This window comes from Littorina saxatilis, linkage group LG7 (assembly GCF_037325665.1).
Source record: "Littorina saxatilis isolate snail1 linkage group LG7, US_GU_Lsax_2.0, whole genome shotgun sequence".
Classification (NCBI taxonomy): Eukaryota; Metazoa; Mollusca; class Gastropoda; order Littorinimorpha; family Littorinidae; genus Littorina; species Littorina saxatilis.
In genome coordinates, this window is record NC_090251.1 from 13,608,131 (window position 1) to 13,622,884 (window position 14,754).

Sequence of the window (14,754 nt, forward strand, 5' to 3'; positions counted from 1 at the left end):
AGAAAATGCACGCATTAGAAATCGGTTTGTTGTTATAAAACCAGCATGAAAAGTACTTTTAAACGGCCATATCAGGGCGGTGCTGCTTTGACATATAACGTGCGCCACACACAAGACAGAAGTCGCAGCACAGGCTTCATGTCTCACCCAGTCACATTATTCTAACACCGGACCAACCAGTCCTAGCACTAACCCCATAATGCCAGACGCCAGGCGGAGCAGCCACTAGATTGCCAATTTTAAAGTCTTAGGTATGACCCAGCCGGGGTTCGAACCCACGACCTCCCGATCACGGGGCGTACGCCTTACCACTAGGCCAACTGTGCCACTCACCCGTGTGTATCAACATGTGTTTCTTCAGGGAACCAGACCGGACAAAAGCAGCACTGCATTGACCGCACTTATGTGGTCGTTCACCTGTGTGTGTCAACATGTGTTTCTTTAGGGAACTAGAATGAGCAAAAGCAGCACTGCATTGACCGCACTCATGTGGTCGTTCCCCTGTGTGTGTCAACATGTGTTTCTTCAAGGAACAAGAAAAGGCAAAAGCAGCACTGCATTGACCGCACTTATGTGGTCACTCACCTGTGTGTGTCAACATGTGCTTCTTCAGGGAACCAGAATGAGCAAAAGCAGCATTGCATTGACCGCACTTATGTGGTCGTTCCCCTGTGTGTGTCAACATGTGTTTCTTCAAGGAACAAGACACGGCAAAAGCAGAACTGCATTGACCACACTTATGTGGTCGCTCACATGTGTGTGTCAACATGTGTGTCTTCAGGTTACCAATCAGGGCAAAAGCAGCACTGCACTGACTACACTGATGAGGTCGTTCCCCTGTGTGTGTGAACATATGTTTCTTCAAGGCACCTGACTCAGAAAAAGCAGAACTGCATTGATCGCATTTATGAGGTCGTTCCCCTGTGTGTGTCAACATGTGTGTCTTCAGGTTACCAATCCGGGCAAAAGCAGCACTGCACTGACTACACTGATGAGGTCGTTCCCCTGTGTGTGTCAACATGTGGTTCTTCAAGGAACAAGAAAAGACAAAAGCAGCACTGCATTGACCGCACTTATGTGGTCGTTCCCCTGTGTGTGTCAACATGTGGTTCTTCAGGGAACCAGACCGGGCAAAAGCAGAACTGCATTGACCGCACTTATGTGGTCGTTCCCCTGTGTGTGTCAACATGTGGTTCTTCAAGGTATACCACAAGGCAAACGCAGAACTGCATTGACCGCACTTATGTGGTCGCTCACCTGTGTGTGTCAACATGTGTTTCTTCAGGGAACCAGAATAAGCAAAAGCAGCACTGCATTGACCGCACTTATGTGGTCGCTCACCTGCGTGTGTCAACATGTGTTTCTTCAGGTAACTAGAATGAGCAAAAGCAGCACTGCATTGACCGCACTTATGTGGTCGTTCCCCTGTGTGTGTCAACATGTGTTTCTTCAGGGAACGAGATCGAGCAAAAGCAGCACTGCATTGATCACACTTATGTGGTCGTTCACCTGTATGCTTTAGTAGATGTCTCTTCAATCCGCTTGGAAAATCAAAGACAGAACTACAATGTGAGCACCGATGCACTTGTTTACGTAGACGTTTAAACGTGTGCTCCTTTGGTCGAGTTTTACCAGCAGACAAGGTTGCTCCTGTGCTCTTTGTGTTTAGCTGTGAATCAGTGTTGAAGTTACTGTCAGTACCAGACAGCTCTTCTCCTGCCTCTTCCTTCAGCCAGGTATCACTGTCAGTACCGCCTGTGGATAGTCCTTCTCCTGCGTCTTTCTTCAGCCAGGTATCACTTTCAGCACTGGCTGTAGCTTGTCCTTCTCCTGCCTCTTCATTCAGCCAGGTATCACTGTCAGCACTGGCTGTAGCTTGTCCTTCTCCTGCCTCTTTCTTCAGCCAGGTATCATCACTTTGAACACTGACTGTAGCTTGTCCTTCTCCTGCCTCTTTCTTCAGCCAGGTATCACTGTCAGCACTGACTGTAGCTTGTCCTTCTCCTGCCTCTTTCTTCAGCCAGGTATCACTTTGAACACTGACTGTAGCTTGTCCTTCTCCTGCCTCTTTCTTCAGCCAGGTATCACTGTCAGCACTGACTGTAGCTTGTCCTTCTCCTGCCTCTTTCTTCAGCCAGGTATCACTTTGAACACTGACTGTAGCTTGTCCTTCTCCTGCCTCTTTCTTCAGCCAGGTATCACTGTCAGCACTGACTGTAGCTTGTCCTTCTCCTGCCTCTTTCTTCAGCCAGGTATCACTTTGAACACTGACTGTAGCTTGTCCTTCTCCTGCCTCTTTCTTCAGCCAGGTATCACTGTCAGCACTCACTGTAGCTTGTCCTTCTCCTGCCTCTTTCTTCAGCCAGGTATCACTTTGAACACTGACTGTAGCTTGTCCTTCCCCTGCCTCTTCCTTCAGCCAGGTATCACTGTCAGCAGTGGCTGTAGCTTGTCCTTCTCCTGCCTCTTCCTTCTGCCAGGTATCACTGTCAACATTGGCTGCAGCTTGTCCTGTAACAGACAATTTGCTGACACATTTTAAAAGCAAATAGTATAACCAAAGCAAAGAGCTGGTCCTCAGATTGTACCAAAAGATATTCTGTGTTGCAAATAATGCTACCACGTTGGAGGACTGCCTTGACTTTTTAAAAGAAAGTGTTATAAAAGCTTAATTAATATAAAAAAAATAAGGCAAAGAAAGCACTTTTTCAGAAGCTCAGTTTGTGTTAGGAGTTACTTGCCTTGTTAGTGTATGTGGTGAACATTACTGTATGGCTAGGAGCCCGTCATGGGCAGCGCATCTCAACTACATGTACTTTGTTGCCAACATCTGAGAGAGGTAGTGCCCCGAAGCTCCTTTGTTCACTTTCATTTTATTGATTACCATACTTGTGGTGCTAAAGGTCAAATCATGCCGCATGCCTGTAGATGATGTTCATGCACAGTGGATTCCCCAGATTCGTCAAAATTGGCCAAAACTCTCCCCAAACAGTCAGATCAATATAGTGAGCAGTATCTCTTTCAGCTATTCAGGGCTAACACCTTTCCAGTTCTCGCTGGAAATACGGTTTTTGAAAACGTATAAATCCGGTTTCTTAAAGTAGAACTTTGTTCTTTGTCCCTACAAGATAATAAAAAAAGCCTTAGCTTCTGGGGTGCGCTGCCGCGGACCCTTGTCTTTCAGGTGTTTCACTTTTTGTTTTTGTTAGCCCTGGCTATTCTTACTGGCATGTAGTAAGTCTATGGTTTTGCCATAAAAGACCTAAATTCGTCACACACATAAGATAATCATAGTACATGTACCTAATTAACTTTTGATCGTTAATGGTGATCACATTTTTAGAGTAAACATATGTATTATATTTTCAGATTCAGAACGTGATGTAGAATACGATGCAATCAATTTTGAATCGCACTTGTTTGCAAATTTGTTTGCACTTTTTGTATTTCATGATAACTAATGAGCGAACTAATTAATTCATTTTTAAGCCTCCAAGCTGAAATTTAGTGCAATACCAAAGTCCGGCCTTTGTCGAAGATTACTTGCATGCTTGTATTCATGTTTTTAACTCAATCAGGGCGCATCTAAATTGTCCCCCGTGTTCCCTCCCGGCACACCATTTTGACCCATTTAAAAAAAATTACAAATCCACAACACAAGATAACCTTACCTACCTTACATTTTTGCAAAGTTTGAAACTTGCTCTTTCAGAAAATATTTGAAAGAATGTTGTCTTTTGTCGTCTTCACATCCAGTCAAACCACCTCTTTGAAGCAAAATAACAAAAACAATTTCTATGTCATGGGTTCATCATACACAATGTCATGATCAACACTTTTATTGTTCGAATCATCACCCAAATCATCGTCTATTGGCACAAACTCGTCACCAGAATCTAAAATATCATCTCCACTATCATCATCACTTAGATCAAGATCTGAATAACAAGTTCTAGCACTCTTTTCAAGTTAATACGTCTTGTAGCAGTTACGATCTGCCATCTTGGAAAAGTCAAAACATGTGGGTCACACACTGAAAAATAAATCAAACATTATTCCCTACAATTGAAGGGAAGGAACTGTTTACAGTGAATGGTACCACTGTAGACAGGCAGACGTTTGCTGTGGGGGTTGTTTCCCTTGGTAAGTGGGGCCATTCACACGGTTAAAAAATTAGTTACATACGTCGGTTCGTAACATCCGAGATGCCGGCAACGCAAAGCACAGCTGTCGGATTAGGAAGTCCGATACAACGCAAATGCGTTAATGCCCTCAAACTGTCACTGTCAACCCAAGATCTTTATTATGCACAAGTCATGCGTAAACACACAGCATGTTATGCAGACACCAAGAGTAACTCACAGTTCAGAGAGCTGGCTTTAAGTAATAAATCCCTTCGCAAACCCCGGATTCAAACCCATGACAATAGACATCACCAGTTTCCGCGCAAGACCAGCTACCGACCGAGTGTTTCTGCCCAAGTCCCTACTGGCCTGATATCACACAATCACACATGCCCCAAGTCCCTACTGGACACAATCACACATGCCCCAAGTCTCTACTGGCCTGATATCACACAATCACACATGCCCCAAGTCCCTACTGGCCTGATATCACACAATCACACATGCCCCAAGTCCCTTCTGGCCTGATATCACACAATCACACATGCCCCAAGTCCATACTGGCCTGATATCACACAATCACACATGCCCCAAGTCCCAACTGGCCTGATATCACACAATCACACATGCCCCAAGTCCCTACTGGCCTAATATCACACAATCACACATGCCCCAAGTCCCTTCTGGCCTGATATCACACAATCACACATGCCCCAAGTCCCTACTGGCCTGATATCACACAATCACACATGCCCCAAGTCCCTACTGGCCTGATATCACACAATCACACATGCCCCAAGTCCCTACTGGCCTGATATCACACAATCACATGCACGCCTGTGCCCGCAAACACACAGATTGTCCAGCACACACGCCCCATTCCTTACTAGTACTAAACAAGTCGCGTAAGGCGAAATTACTACATTTAGTCAAGCTGTGGAACTCACAGAATGAAACTGAACGCACTGCATTTATTTACAATGACCGTAGTCCGCAGCTCATGCAAAAGGCAGTAAAAGTGACGAGCCTGTTTAGCGCGTTGCGCTGTGCTGCATATAGAGCACAGTTTACTGTACCTCTCTTCATTTTAACTTTCTGAGCGTGTTTTTAATCCAAACATATCATATCTATATGTTTTTGGAATCAGGAACCGACAAGGAATAAGATGAAATTGTTTTTAAATCAATTTCGGAAATTTAATTTTAATCATAATGTTTATATTATTAATTTTCAGAGCTTGTTTTTAATCTGAATATAACATATTTATATGTTTTTGGAATCAGAAAATGATGAAGAATAAAATGAACGTAATTTTGGATTGTTTTATAAAAAAATGATTTTAATTACAATTTTCTAATTTTTTATGACCAAAGTCATTAATTAATTTTTAATTTAAGCCTCCAAGCTGACATGCGATACCAAAGTCCGGCCTTCGTCAAAGATTGCTTGGCCAAAATTTCAATCAATTTTATTGAAAAATGAGGGTGTGACAGTGCTGCCTCAACTTTTACAAAAAGCCGGATATGACATAATTAAAGACATTTATCCAAAAAATGAAAAAAACGTCTGGGGATATCATGCCCAGGAACTCTCATGTAAAATTTCATAAAGATCGGTCCAGTAGTTTACTCTGAATCTCTCTACACACACACACACACAGACACACATACACCACGACCCTCGTCTCGATTCCCCCTCTAAACTTAACTAAATGTAAAAAGACTAGCCTGATATCACACAACACATGCTCGCCTGTGCACGCATGCCCACAGACACACACCCAAGACACATACACACACAACCTTGCTTGCTGTAAAACACAGGGTACAGATACTCACCATGTGTGTGTTGCTGGGTCATAAACCAAGACTGTGGTGGCTCTTCAGCGACATCAATCTCAATCTTCACCTCCGTCTTCACTGCCGGGTCCTCTCTCTCCATCCTGTGACAAGGAGACAATCATGCAGAGTTGAAAGTTATGTCTCACAAAGAGCATCAAATCTTCTACCCTTGGACAGTGGAACCCCCCTTTTAAGACCTCCATAGATCTGAGAAAATCAGCTAGGTCTTAAAAAGGAGGGAGTCTTAAAATGGGGGTAAATTCACAAAGGCTAAAAACAGAAAGTCTGAGAAAAGAAGGCCTTAAAAGAGAGGGGTTTGTAATATGGGGGGTTCGACTTTACAACTACTGTATGTGATTTCTGGGTGATTTGACCCCGTGGAACAAAAGGGTGCATTCCCTGTTGGTGCACTTCCTGTACAAAGGTTTTTTTCTTGTATGCAGGGTGTGCATCCGGGTGCATTACCTGCAGGGAAGTACGTCGACAATGCTCAATGTCGACCTTGCTCAATCCCTTGTGACATTGAAAATGCTGTTCGCTAACTTAATGAATTTCTTCATTTAAAATTGCAACACTGCTCTTTGAAAAATAAAACAAGTCAAGCGAAGCACGATCACTGATGAGCAACTGACCTAAGCGAGAGTAGCGGTTAGCAGGTGTCAGAGATTCTGTCAAAAGCAGGTAATTTGATTTGATGACGTCACACGCTTTCCTTCTTTGCCACTACTAAAGCAAATGTGTGCAAGATTGTATGTTACATGCTTTTAAGCATGGCAAAAACGGATTCAAACTCGAAATCGTCCCTCCAAAAGCCCCAAAATGCACACACGACTGTTATTTATCCTGCTGTTATCGTTTCTTCTCTTTACAAATTCTTCAACGCTGAGAATACTGAAAACGGCATCCCAGACGACAGTACTGTTTCCATACGCGAATTTAGCTGCCCTTGGAAAGTGGCTCGCTCACGAGGCCTGTTAGTCTGAATCTAGAAGGACAGAGTTCTGACCATAGATGACAAAGATCCCGAAAAGAGCAAACATTTCGCGGATGCAGACACAAAAAGACGTCACGAAGAATGCGATGCTTCAAAGGATACAGACTGTGACAATGACCGTGACGTCTCACATATACTGAGACGTCATTCATAGTTGTTCGGTCACTTCTGTCAAAAAGTAGATCTCTCCACAATGACTGCTCCTGTGTTTAGGTTTCAAGCTTGAGTACGCAAAACGTGTTTGTTCTCTCCTCAGTTCAAGCTGTGAGACATAAATGCTATTCCGACTTGGTCGTGTGACAGAGTTTTCTTCCACACTCGATTAGCTGATGTCTAACTCAGCCTCACGACTTCGTTAGACAATCAACGTAATCTCGGGTGGAAGAAAACCTCTGTCACGCGACCAAGTCTGAATAGCAGGTATTGTCATTTGTTTGTATTTGTTTGATTCCATGTTCATTTGTGTATATTCCTCCGGACCAATATTTCACGTTGCTTGAATCGCGGACGAACTGCAGTGACTCGTGACTGCATGACTAGCCTTGTTGTTGCAATCTCAGTTTGATCACAAAAGTGCTTTAGAGTAAAGTAGAACTGAGCAAATAAAAGAAAGGTAGGTTAAGAACAAAAAGAAAGAAGTTAATAAGATTATAAAAGAGCTGCACATGGATTTGAACCAGTGACCTCAGGTACCCTTAGCGCAAATCGCTAACAAACCTGAGCACAAATCGCGATCAACTGACCTAAGAATAAGATGAATATCTGCCAGGATAGGGAAAACTTAAAGAACATCTAAAATAGTCATTTGTGAGGTACCGGTTACTGCCAGTTGCCAAGGCTGGGGGCTCCGGTGTAGCAATGTGAGATTAATGACTGTCACCTTTCCGACTCGGCCTCATTGATCTTTTATAAACTCCAGACTGAACAAAAAACAAGTCGCATAAGGCGAAAATACAACATTTAGTCAAGTAGCTGTCGAACTCACAGAATGAAACTGAACGCAATGCAACGCAGCAAGACCGTATACTCGTAGCATCGTCAGTCCACCGCTCACGGCAAAGGCAGTGAAATTGACAAGAAGAGCGGGGTAGTAGTTGCGCTGAGAAGGATAGCACGCTTTTCTGTACCTCTCTTCGTTTTAACTTTCTGAGCGTGTTTTTAATCCAAACATATCATATCTATATGTTTTTGGAATCAGGAACCAACAAGGAATAAGATGAAAGTGTTTTTAAATTGATTTCGAAAATTTAATTTTGATAATAATTTTTATATATTTAATTTTCAGAGCTTGTTTTTAATCCAAATATAACATATTTATATGTTTTTGGAATCAGCAAATGATGGAGAATAAGATGAACGTAAATTTGGATCGTTTTATAATTTTTTATTTATTTTTTTTACAATTTTCAGATGTTTAATGACCAAAGGCATTAATTAATTTTTAAGCCACCAAGCTGAAATGCAATACCAAAGTCCGGGCTTTGTCGAACATTACTTGAACAAAATTTCAACCAATGTGGTTGAAAAATGAGGGCATGACAGTGCTGCCTCAAATTTCACGAAAAGCCGGATATGACGTCATCAAAGACATTTATCAAAAAAATGAAAAAAACGTTCAGGGATATCATACCCAGGAACTCTCGTGTCAAATTTCATAAAGATCGGTCCAGTAGTTTAGTCTGAATCGCTCTACACACACACACACACACACACACGCACGCACATACACCACCACCCTCGTCTCGATTCCCCCCCTCTACGTTAAAACATTTAGTCAAAACTTGACTAAATGTAAAAACACCCTTCCATAGTACTGACGATCGATCTTGGGTACCTTACAAGTTACATTCATGGGGTCATGCTTCATCTTATATAAATTTTTAACTTTGTGATATGATTTAATGGTATTGATAAAAAACCGTATTGTGCGCAATTACTCCGTGTTGTTCGATTATATCAATTCAATAATATTTATTTTTATTTCTACATTTCAATACAGTAGAACCCCTCACAACGACCCCCCTCTCTAAGGACTACCCCGCCACAACGACCCTTTTTTTTTTAACCGATGTGTTTCCTTATATAGTTGTCACCAGTGTAGCGACCACCCCGCTCTAACGTCTAAGGACCGACCTAACAGCTTGTGTAACGACTTTGTCAGACAAAGCCAAGACTCAGTCAGCGTAACGCATCACTGACAAACCGGTTATAACCAGTTATAACCGTCTTGCGTAAGCAAAGGCACTAATTAACCGCTGAGAGGTGTGATGGTTGGGTGGGCTGAGTAAACATCACAAACCAATCATCGAGAAAACAAACTCACGTGACCAACACACACCGTCAGTCAGAATAGACAGTCTTTGGACAGAAGAGCAGTGGAGATCGACATGGCGTCTACAAAGAAAAGAAAATATTTAACTCTCGAGAATCGAGTGAATGTTGTGAACAGACACAAAAAGGGAGAAACTGCCATCGCGATTGTAAAAAGTCTTGATGTTGGAAAATCGCAAATTCAAAGAATTATCCAACTCCAAGAAAACATTCTGAAAAAGGTGGGGAAGTGGTGACAAGGCAGTGAACGCACTCACCATGCACTGACATCATACAAAAGCAGCCACACAAACACAGCACAGAGGCAGAGGCAGGTGTGCAGATGCTTTGTGAGAATAAGCGTTGAAAACCAGTTTGAATAAAAAACCAGCAGATAGAGCCGCATGTCAAAATCATTCTTCTTGTCTGGCTTTATTGACTGCATGCCGATCTTGTGGCAGTGACTTTTCACTCTTCAGTCGGACTGTACACAAACCGCTCTCACTCTCCCTCACTGACTACCCAAAGCGCTGACAACTGATGTTTGGAAGAGTACACCTCTCTATTTCTCTCCAATGCTCTTCCTGCTGACTTCAGTGACACCGGACACCCCACTGAGTTTAGCCAGCTACCCCCCCCCCCCCCTCTCTCTCTCTCTCCCCCCAGCCATGTACTGTTTGGTGCTGTGGCCAGAGAGGTGTCACCGGCTAATTGAGGCCAGCTGCACTGTTCACTCAGAGCAAAACTAGTTGACTGTGTCTAACTTTTGACAAAGCAACACAACTGAAGGGTTCACAGATTAGGTAACCAACTCACTGGTCAAGGCTGCAGGGAAACAAGAGTATCTTTTCAATGAAAGAGGTTACACACAGATACGCGATGCTGAGAACGGTGGCCGATTTTTCACTCTCTTTCTCGGAGGGCCTTCATCATTGCAGGGACTGCTGTAAAGAAATGCTTGCTCAGAAACTAACTCTTTTTGCATTGAAACATGCACCAGAACTGGTGGACACCATCGACAATGTCAAACATGAAATCGAAGCAGTTTGCTTGAGGAAACGGTCGTCAGCAACTCAAACTTCTCTGTTTTCTTTTTTTAAGAAAATCTGAGGTGACTTTCTTTGTGGCCCCGCCCCCTCCCTCTGTAAGGACCCCCCTCCATAAGGACCGATTTTTGTCAACATTTTCAAGGTCGCTAGAGAGGGGTTCTACTGTACCTGCAATGAGTAAGCCTTAAAGTCATGAATGACTCAAGATGAAATGGTTTTAACAACAATTATAAACCTCTCAACACATTATTTCCCCCAATTCATATTTCCCCTTGTGAAAACTGGAATTGAATTCCCATCTCCACTGAAACTGGATTCCCGTTTGTACTAGGGCAAACTGGAATTCCAATCTTCACTAACAAATCCAGTGGAGATGAGAACTCTGGTTTGCCCTAGTGCAAACTGGAATTCCAATATCCACTAGTGCGATTCGGAATCTCACTGGATTCTCATTTCCACTGTGACATGAATATAATCCAGTCAGAAAGGTGACACAGAGTCGCCAATCTCACATCGCTACACCGTAACCGACTCACCGGTTCCCGAGCCACTCCGGTACGGTTTTTGTTCTCTTTTATTCTCACTCGAGCCAAGAGCCGTAACCACTCGGTGCGATTGTTGGGCGCAAAATAAGAATCCGGGGCAGAGTTGGAATAATCGGCATTTCCCGAAACCTCATTTGATTTCCAACAAAGCGCCGCATTTCTGGAAACGAGCTGCCTCGTTCTAGAAATGGCAACCCTTCGACTGGCACAAAAAAAGTATACCCTTTTCACATGTCATGAATAAGGTATATTGTCGTGTTCCGACCGTACATAAACAACACTCACATCAGGTATGTTCATCTAGTTTACTTGTCTAGCAAAGCTACAGATGACAACAATACAAGGTCGATGCGGTAAGCCATGCCTCATCAGTGTCCCGCGTGCATGCCCGAGAGCGAAGCGAGTTGTGGGCGGAAAGCACCGTTGCACATGCGCGCCCCATCACATGACCGACCGAGTTCAACCGACACGACCCGAGAGGTACCAAACACCGTCACATATATATATATAAAAAAGCAAGGTCTTATACAGTGGAAGTCTTGAATTGGGGGTGTGGGGGTACACTGTGTAACAATTCTCTCAGTGACACTCAGCACATGCAGCTAGCTAGCTAGTTGCTGCTGTCTCGATCTATTTTGAACACAATGTGTTTTTTTCTCAGAGTAGAGTGTTAGTTTGTTACAACAGGTTGAAATCATCTTTAATTTGAATCAACATTTTGCAACAATCAATCACATCAATATAGCGCACAGACTTGCACATTACGTTTCAAGAGCCTAGATTACCATGCAGTGCCAAGAGCCTACTCAGTAAAGGGACGTAATGCTGTCTCTGCAGCCCAGAGAGACTGTGTGAATTTAATATATTTGGTTGTTTGTTTGCTTAACGCCCAGCCGACCACGAAGGGCCATATCAGGGCGGTGCTGCTTTGACATATAACGTGCGCCACACACAAGATAGAAGTCGCAGCACAGGCTTCATGTCTCACCCAGTCACATTATTCTGACACCGGACCAACCAGTCCTAGTACTAACCCCATAATGCCAGACGCCAGGCGGAGCAGCCACTAGATTGCCAATTTTAAAGTCTTAGGTATGACCCGGCCGGGGTTCGAACCCACGACCTCCCGATCACGGGGCGGACGCCTTACCACTAGGCCAACTGTGTCGGTCAGTTTAATATATAACCAGTTAAGGCTGAGTAAAAAATTATTACAATCGATAGTTACCAGTGAAAAGTTATATATATATCGGAACACTCTTGTTGTGTTTTTGTTGTTGTAAAATGTAAGATCTGAAACGTTAAAAATTACGTAAAATTGGTGCGTTTTGGTCGAGTGGGAAGAGTTGTTGAACAGAGTGTGTTGTTACTATGATGTCTGTGATGAAGGTGGATACACATTCACCATGCATGTACACGATAAAGCCGACAAACGATGGTTCGAGGGGGAAAGCTGTGTTTATTGTCAGCCATGAAGATGATCCGTGTACTCGTTAGTTCAGACCTGTTTACCCTAAACCCGAGGCAAGAGTACTTTTCCAAAAAGTTGAGTGTATTTTTCAAAAAGTTGGTGTACTTTGCAAGCAAAGCCATATGGGCTAGGGAAAATGTACGTGTTTGTGTAAGAATAGCATGTCTTGTGAACACCTTCAGAATGTAACTCCTTCCAATACAACAGGGATAAAACAATTTAATTTACCTGTCAGTTTATAGCATTATATATAACCAGTGTTTTCCAAACAGATTGATAATGAAAAGATGAAGTTCGTGAAATAACATCTGCGGTTGACAGTGGCAAGTTCATTTTTACAATCATCTCAGAAAACATTGCTTCAGCACGGACTACAGCCTTTTCTTCTGGCAGGATTTGCTTTGCGGGAATGAACTTCATAATTCCTTGGCAGCTTTCAGCGGATTTCTTTGCAGCAACCTTGTCCAGGTGAGTTTTGGAAATGCAGTGTCGTTCGATGTCATATTTCCCAGCATGGACAACGGAGAAATCTGATTTACAATACTTGCAGTGTGCATGACTTTTTCCCATAGTCGACTCCACAATTCCTGGCTCTTTCCTATATTTCTCCAAGAAAATCTGCTGCTTCTGCTGTTTAGACTTGGTACAGTCATCCGAAACTGACACATTTTACCGCTTCATTTTGCCACGATTGTCCAGACGATCGCACGTGCCAACAACTGAACAAGGTTTCCACAGCTGAAGACTCGCTGTCATGGTTATCTCCCTTAGACCGAAACCGGTATCAGTTGTACCATCCCGTAATCAGCACACCAACACCGGAAAACGTCTTCTAGACTTTTTCTTATGCGTATTTTGTGCGTGTGTCGCGTATTTGCGTACCGATAATATTTTGGCGTACAAAATACGCCCAAATCGTACTGGTAAACAGGTCTGTTAGTTACTTAACACATCTGTAGCAGTTGCTTCCCTTAGATGGTAACAGATTCTCAAACACTACAGTTACAGCTTGCCGAAGTTATCAAAAGTGGTTTTGCTTTTTGTAATTCGGTTGGTTTGGTGCATAATACAATGCATCTGCTTTTTCAAGATCACTTTAAAACACAAGGATCATCATAGGCCATCATGACTTGTATCATTTTACATCGGCGATCGCATTCTAAGAACTTTAGAGCAGAATTCTCACTATGCGCGCGGTACATTTCTAGAATCGCGTAGCGCAAAGTTGGAATTCCTACAATGGCGGCCATTGTTGGAATTCCAACAAAGCGCAGGTCATTTCTGGAAAAGCGCCGATGACGAGATGGGTCGCAACACGATTTCTAATTAATCAAATGTTGGGTAAAATCTATCGAATTTCATCACAAATCTGCTTCACTTGCAAGAACTTCTTGATCTTGATCTTGATCTTGAAATGTTACGCCAACAGGTCCCAAACTTGGGAATATTCGTTGGCGGAGTTTGGGGAGAGCACTTGGTGTTTTAGTCAGCGCAGTTTGCAGTTTTCCTCTGAATTCGTTGACCGTTGACGACTGGATCGTGTTGTCGTCAAGGTTGTTCCAGTCAATAACTGTTCTTGTGAAAAAAGAGTACTTACACTGGTGTTTTAGTACACTCCACAGTAAAGCACTGGCTGTTGTTTCTTGTTATATTTCTGACTGTGACTGATGATGTAAAGTCTTTGTTCACTCGTTGTTTCACTTGTCTTTTTGATTTTTGTTGCTGGATGAATTTCTCAGGGGGTACTGCGGGGACTAGCCCTCTGACCACTTTGAACAGAAATGCGAGTCTCTTTTGTTTACCGGCGTTCCTGGAGTGGGGGAAGCTGTAGTCTGCTGAGCATCTTGATCCCGAATGAAAGCTTTTCCTGCTTTTGGCCCTACTGAAGACGTGACGCGGTGAATGTGCAGTAAAAATACAAATTGGTGAAAGTAAAGAATACAAAGAAAATGCGGGTTTTACCACCAAAGACAGTGCGACTCACAGAAACGCTGCAAAATGTTCGCTTCTTCTGCAACTTCCGTCGATCGGCACTAGTTCTGCAGAGTGATTCCCCTTGCTAGGGTTCTCTCTCTTTGCCACATACTAGATCTACTGAATTAATGTAGTGCAAAATACTACTTAGAAAAACTGAACTAATGTAGCGTAGGAGCTTAGTTATGTGACTATGTGGGCAATAGCCCGATATACCCCCACCAAAAATTATTCTCAAACGGAACGGAACCGATTCTGGTTTGTTATTCCGGGGAGAGAACCACTTCAAGTAGACTGAACTTGAATGCAGTGCTACTCTCCCCTGGACTGTCTATATATACTCCCGATATACCCCCAACTCAGTACTTTCTGTACAAAGCGCAAAGAAGGAGTTGGGGGTATATCGGGAGTATATATAGAGAATACTACATGGCTTGCTGTGTCGT

At 43.1% G+C, this 14,754-nt stretch overlaps 1 protein-coding gene across 1 annotated transcript; it reads right to left on the minus strand.

The window, feature by feature from the left end:
• Positions 1-439: 439 nt before the first annotated feature.
• LOC138970734 (zinc finger protein 431-like) lies at positions 440-14,360 on the minus strand. The gene is made up of 3 exons (XM_070343234.1): positions 14,319-14,360; positions 5,963-6,066; positions 440-2,511 (listed from the first exon to the last, which is right to left on the minus strand). Exons 2-3 carry the CDS (start codon positions 6,063-6,065, stop codon positions 578-580), a joined length of 2,037 nt encoding a protein of 678 aa, XP_070199335.1. The 5' UTR covers position 6,066; positions 14,319-14,360; the 3' UTR covers positions 440-577.
• Between the last annotated feature and the right edge of the window lie 394 nt (positions 14,361-14,754).

Excerpts from the sequence above, each read along its gene's own strand:
- LOC138970734 (XM_070343234.1), bottom strand. The coding sequence starts at position 6,065 with ATGGAGAGAGAGGACCCGGCAGTGAAGACGGAGGTGAAGATTGAGATT. Across the intron at positions 2,512-5,962 it reads GACCCAGCAACACACACATG|GACAAGCTGCAGCCAATGTT; the intron begins GTGAGTATCTGT and ends TGTCTGTTACAG.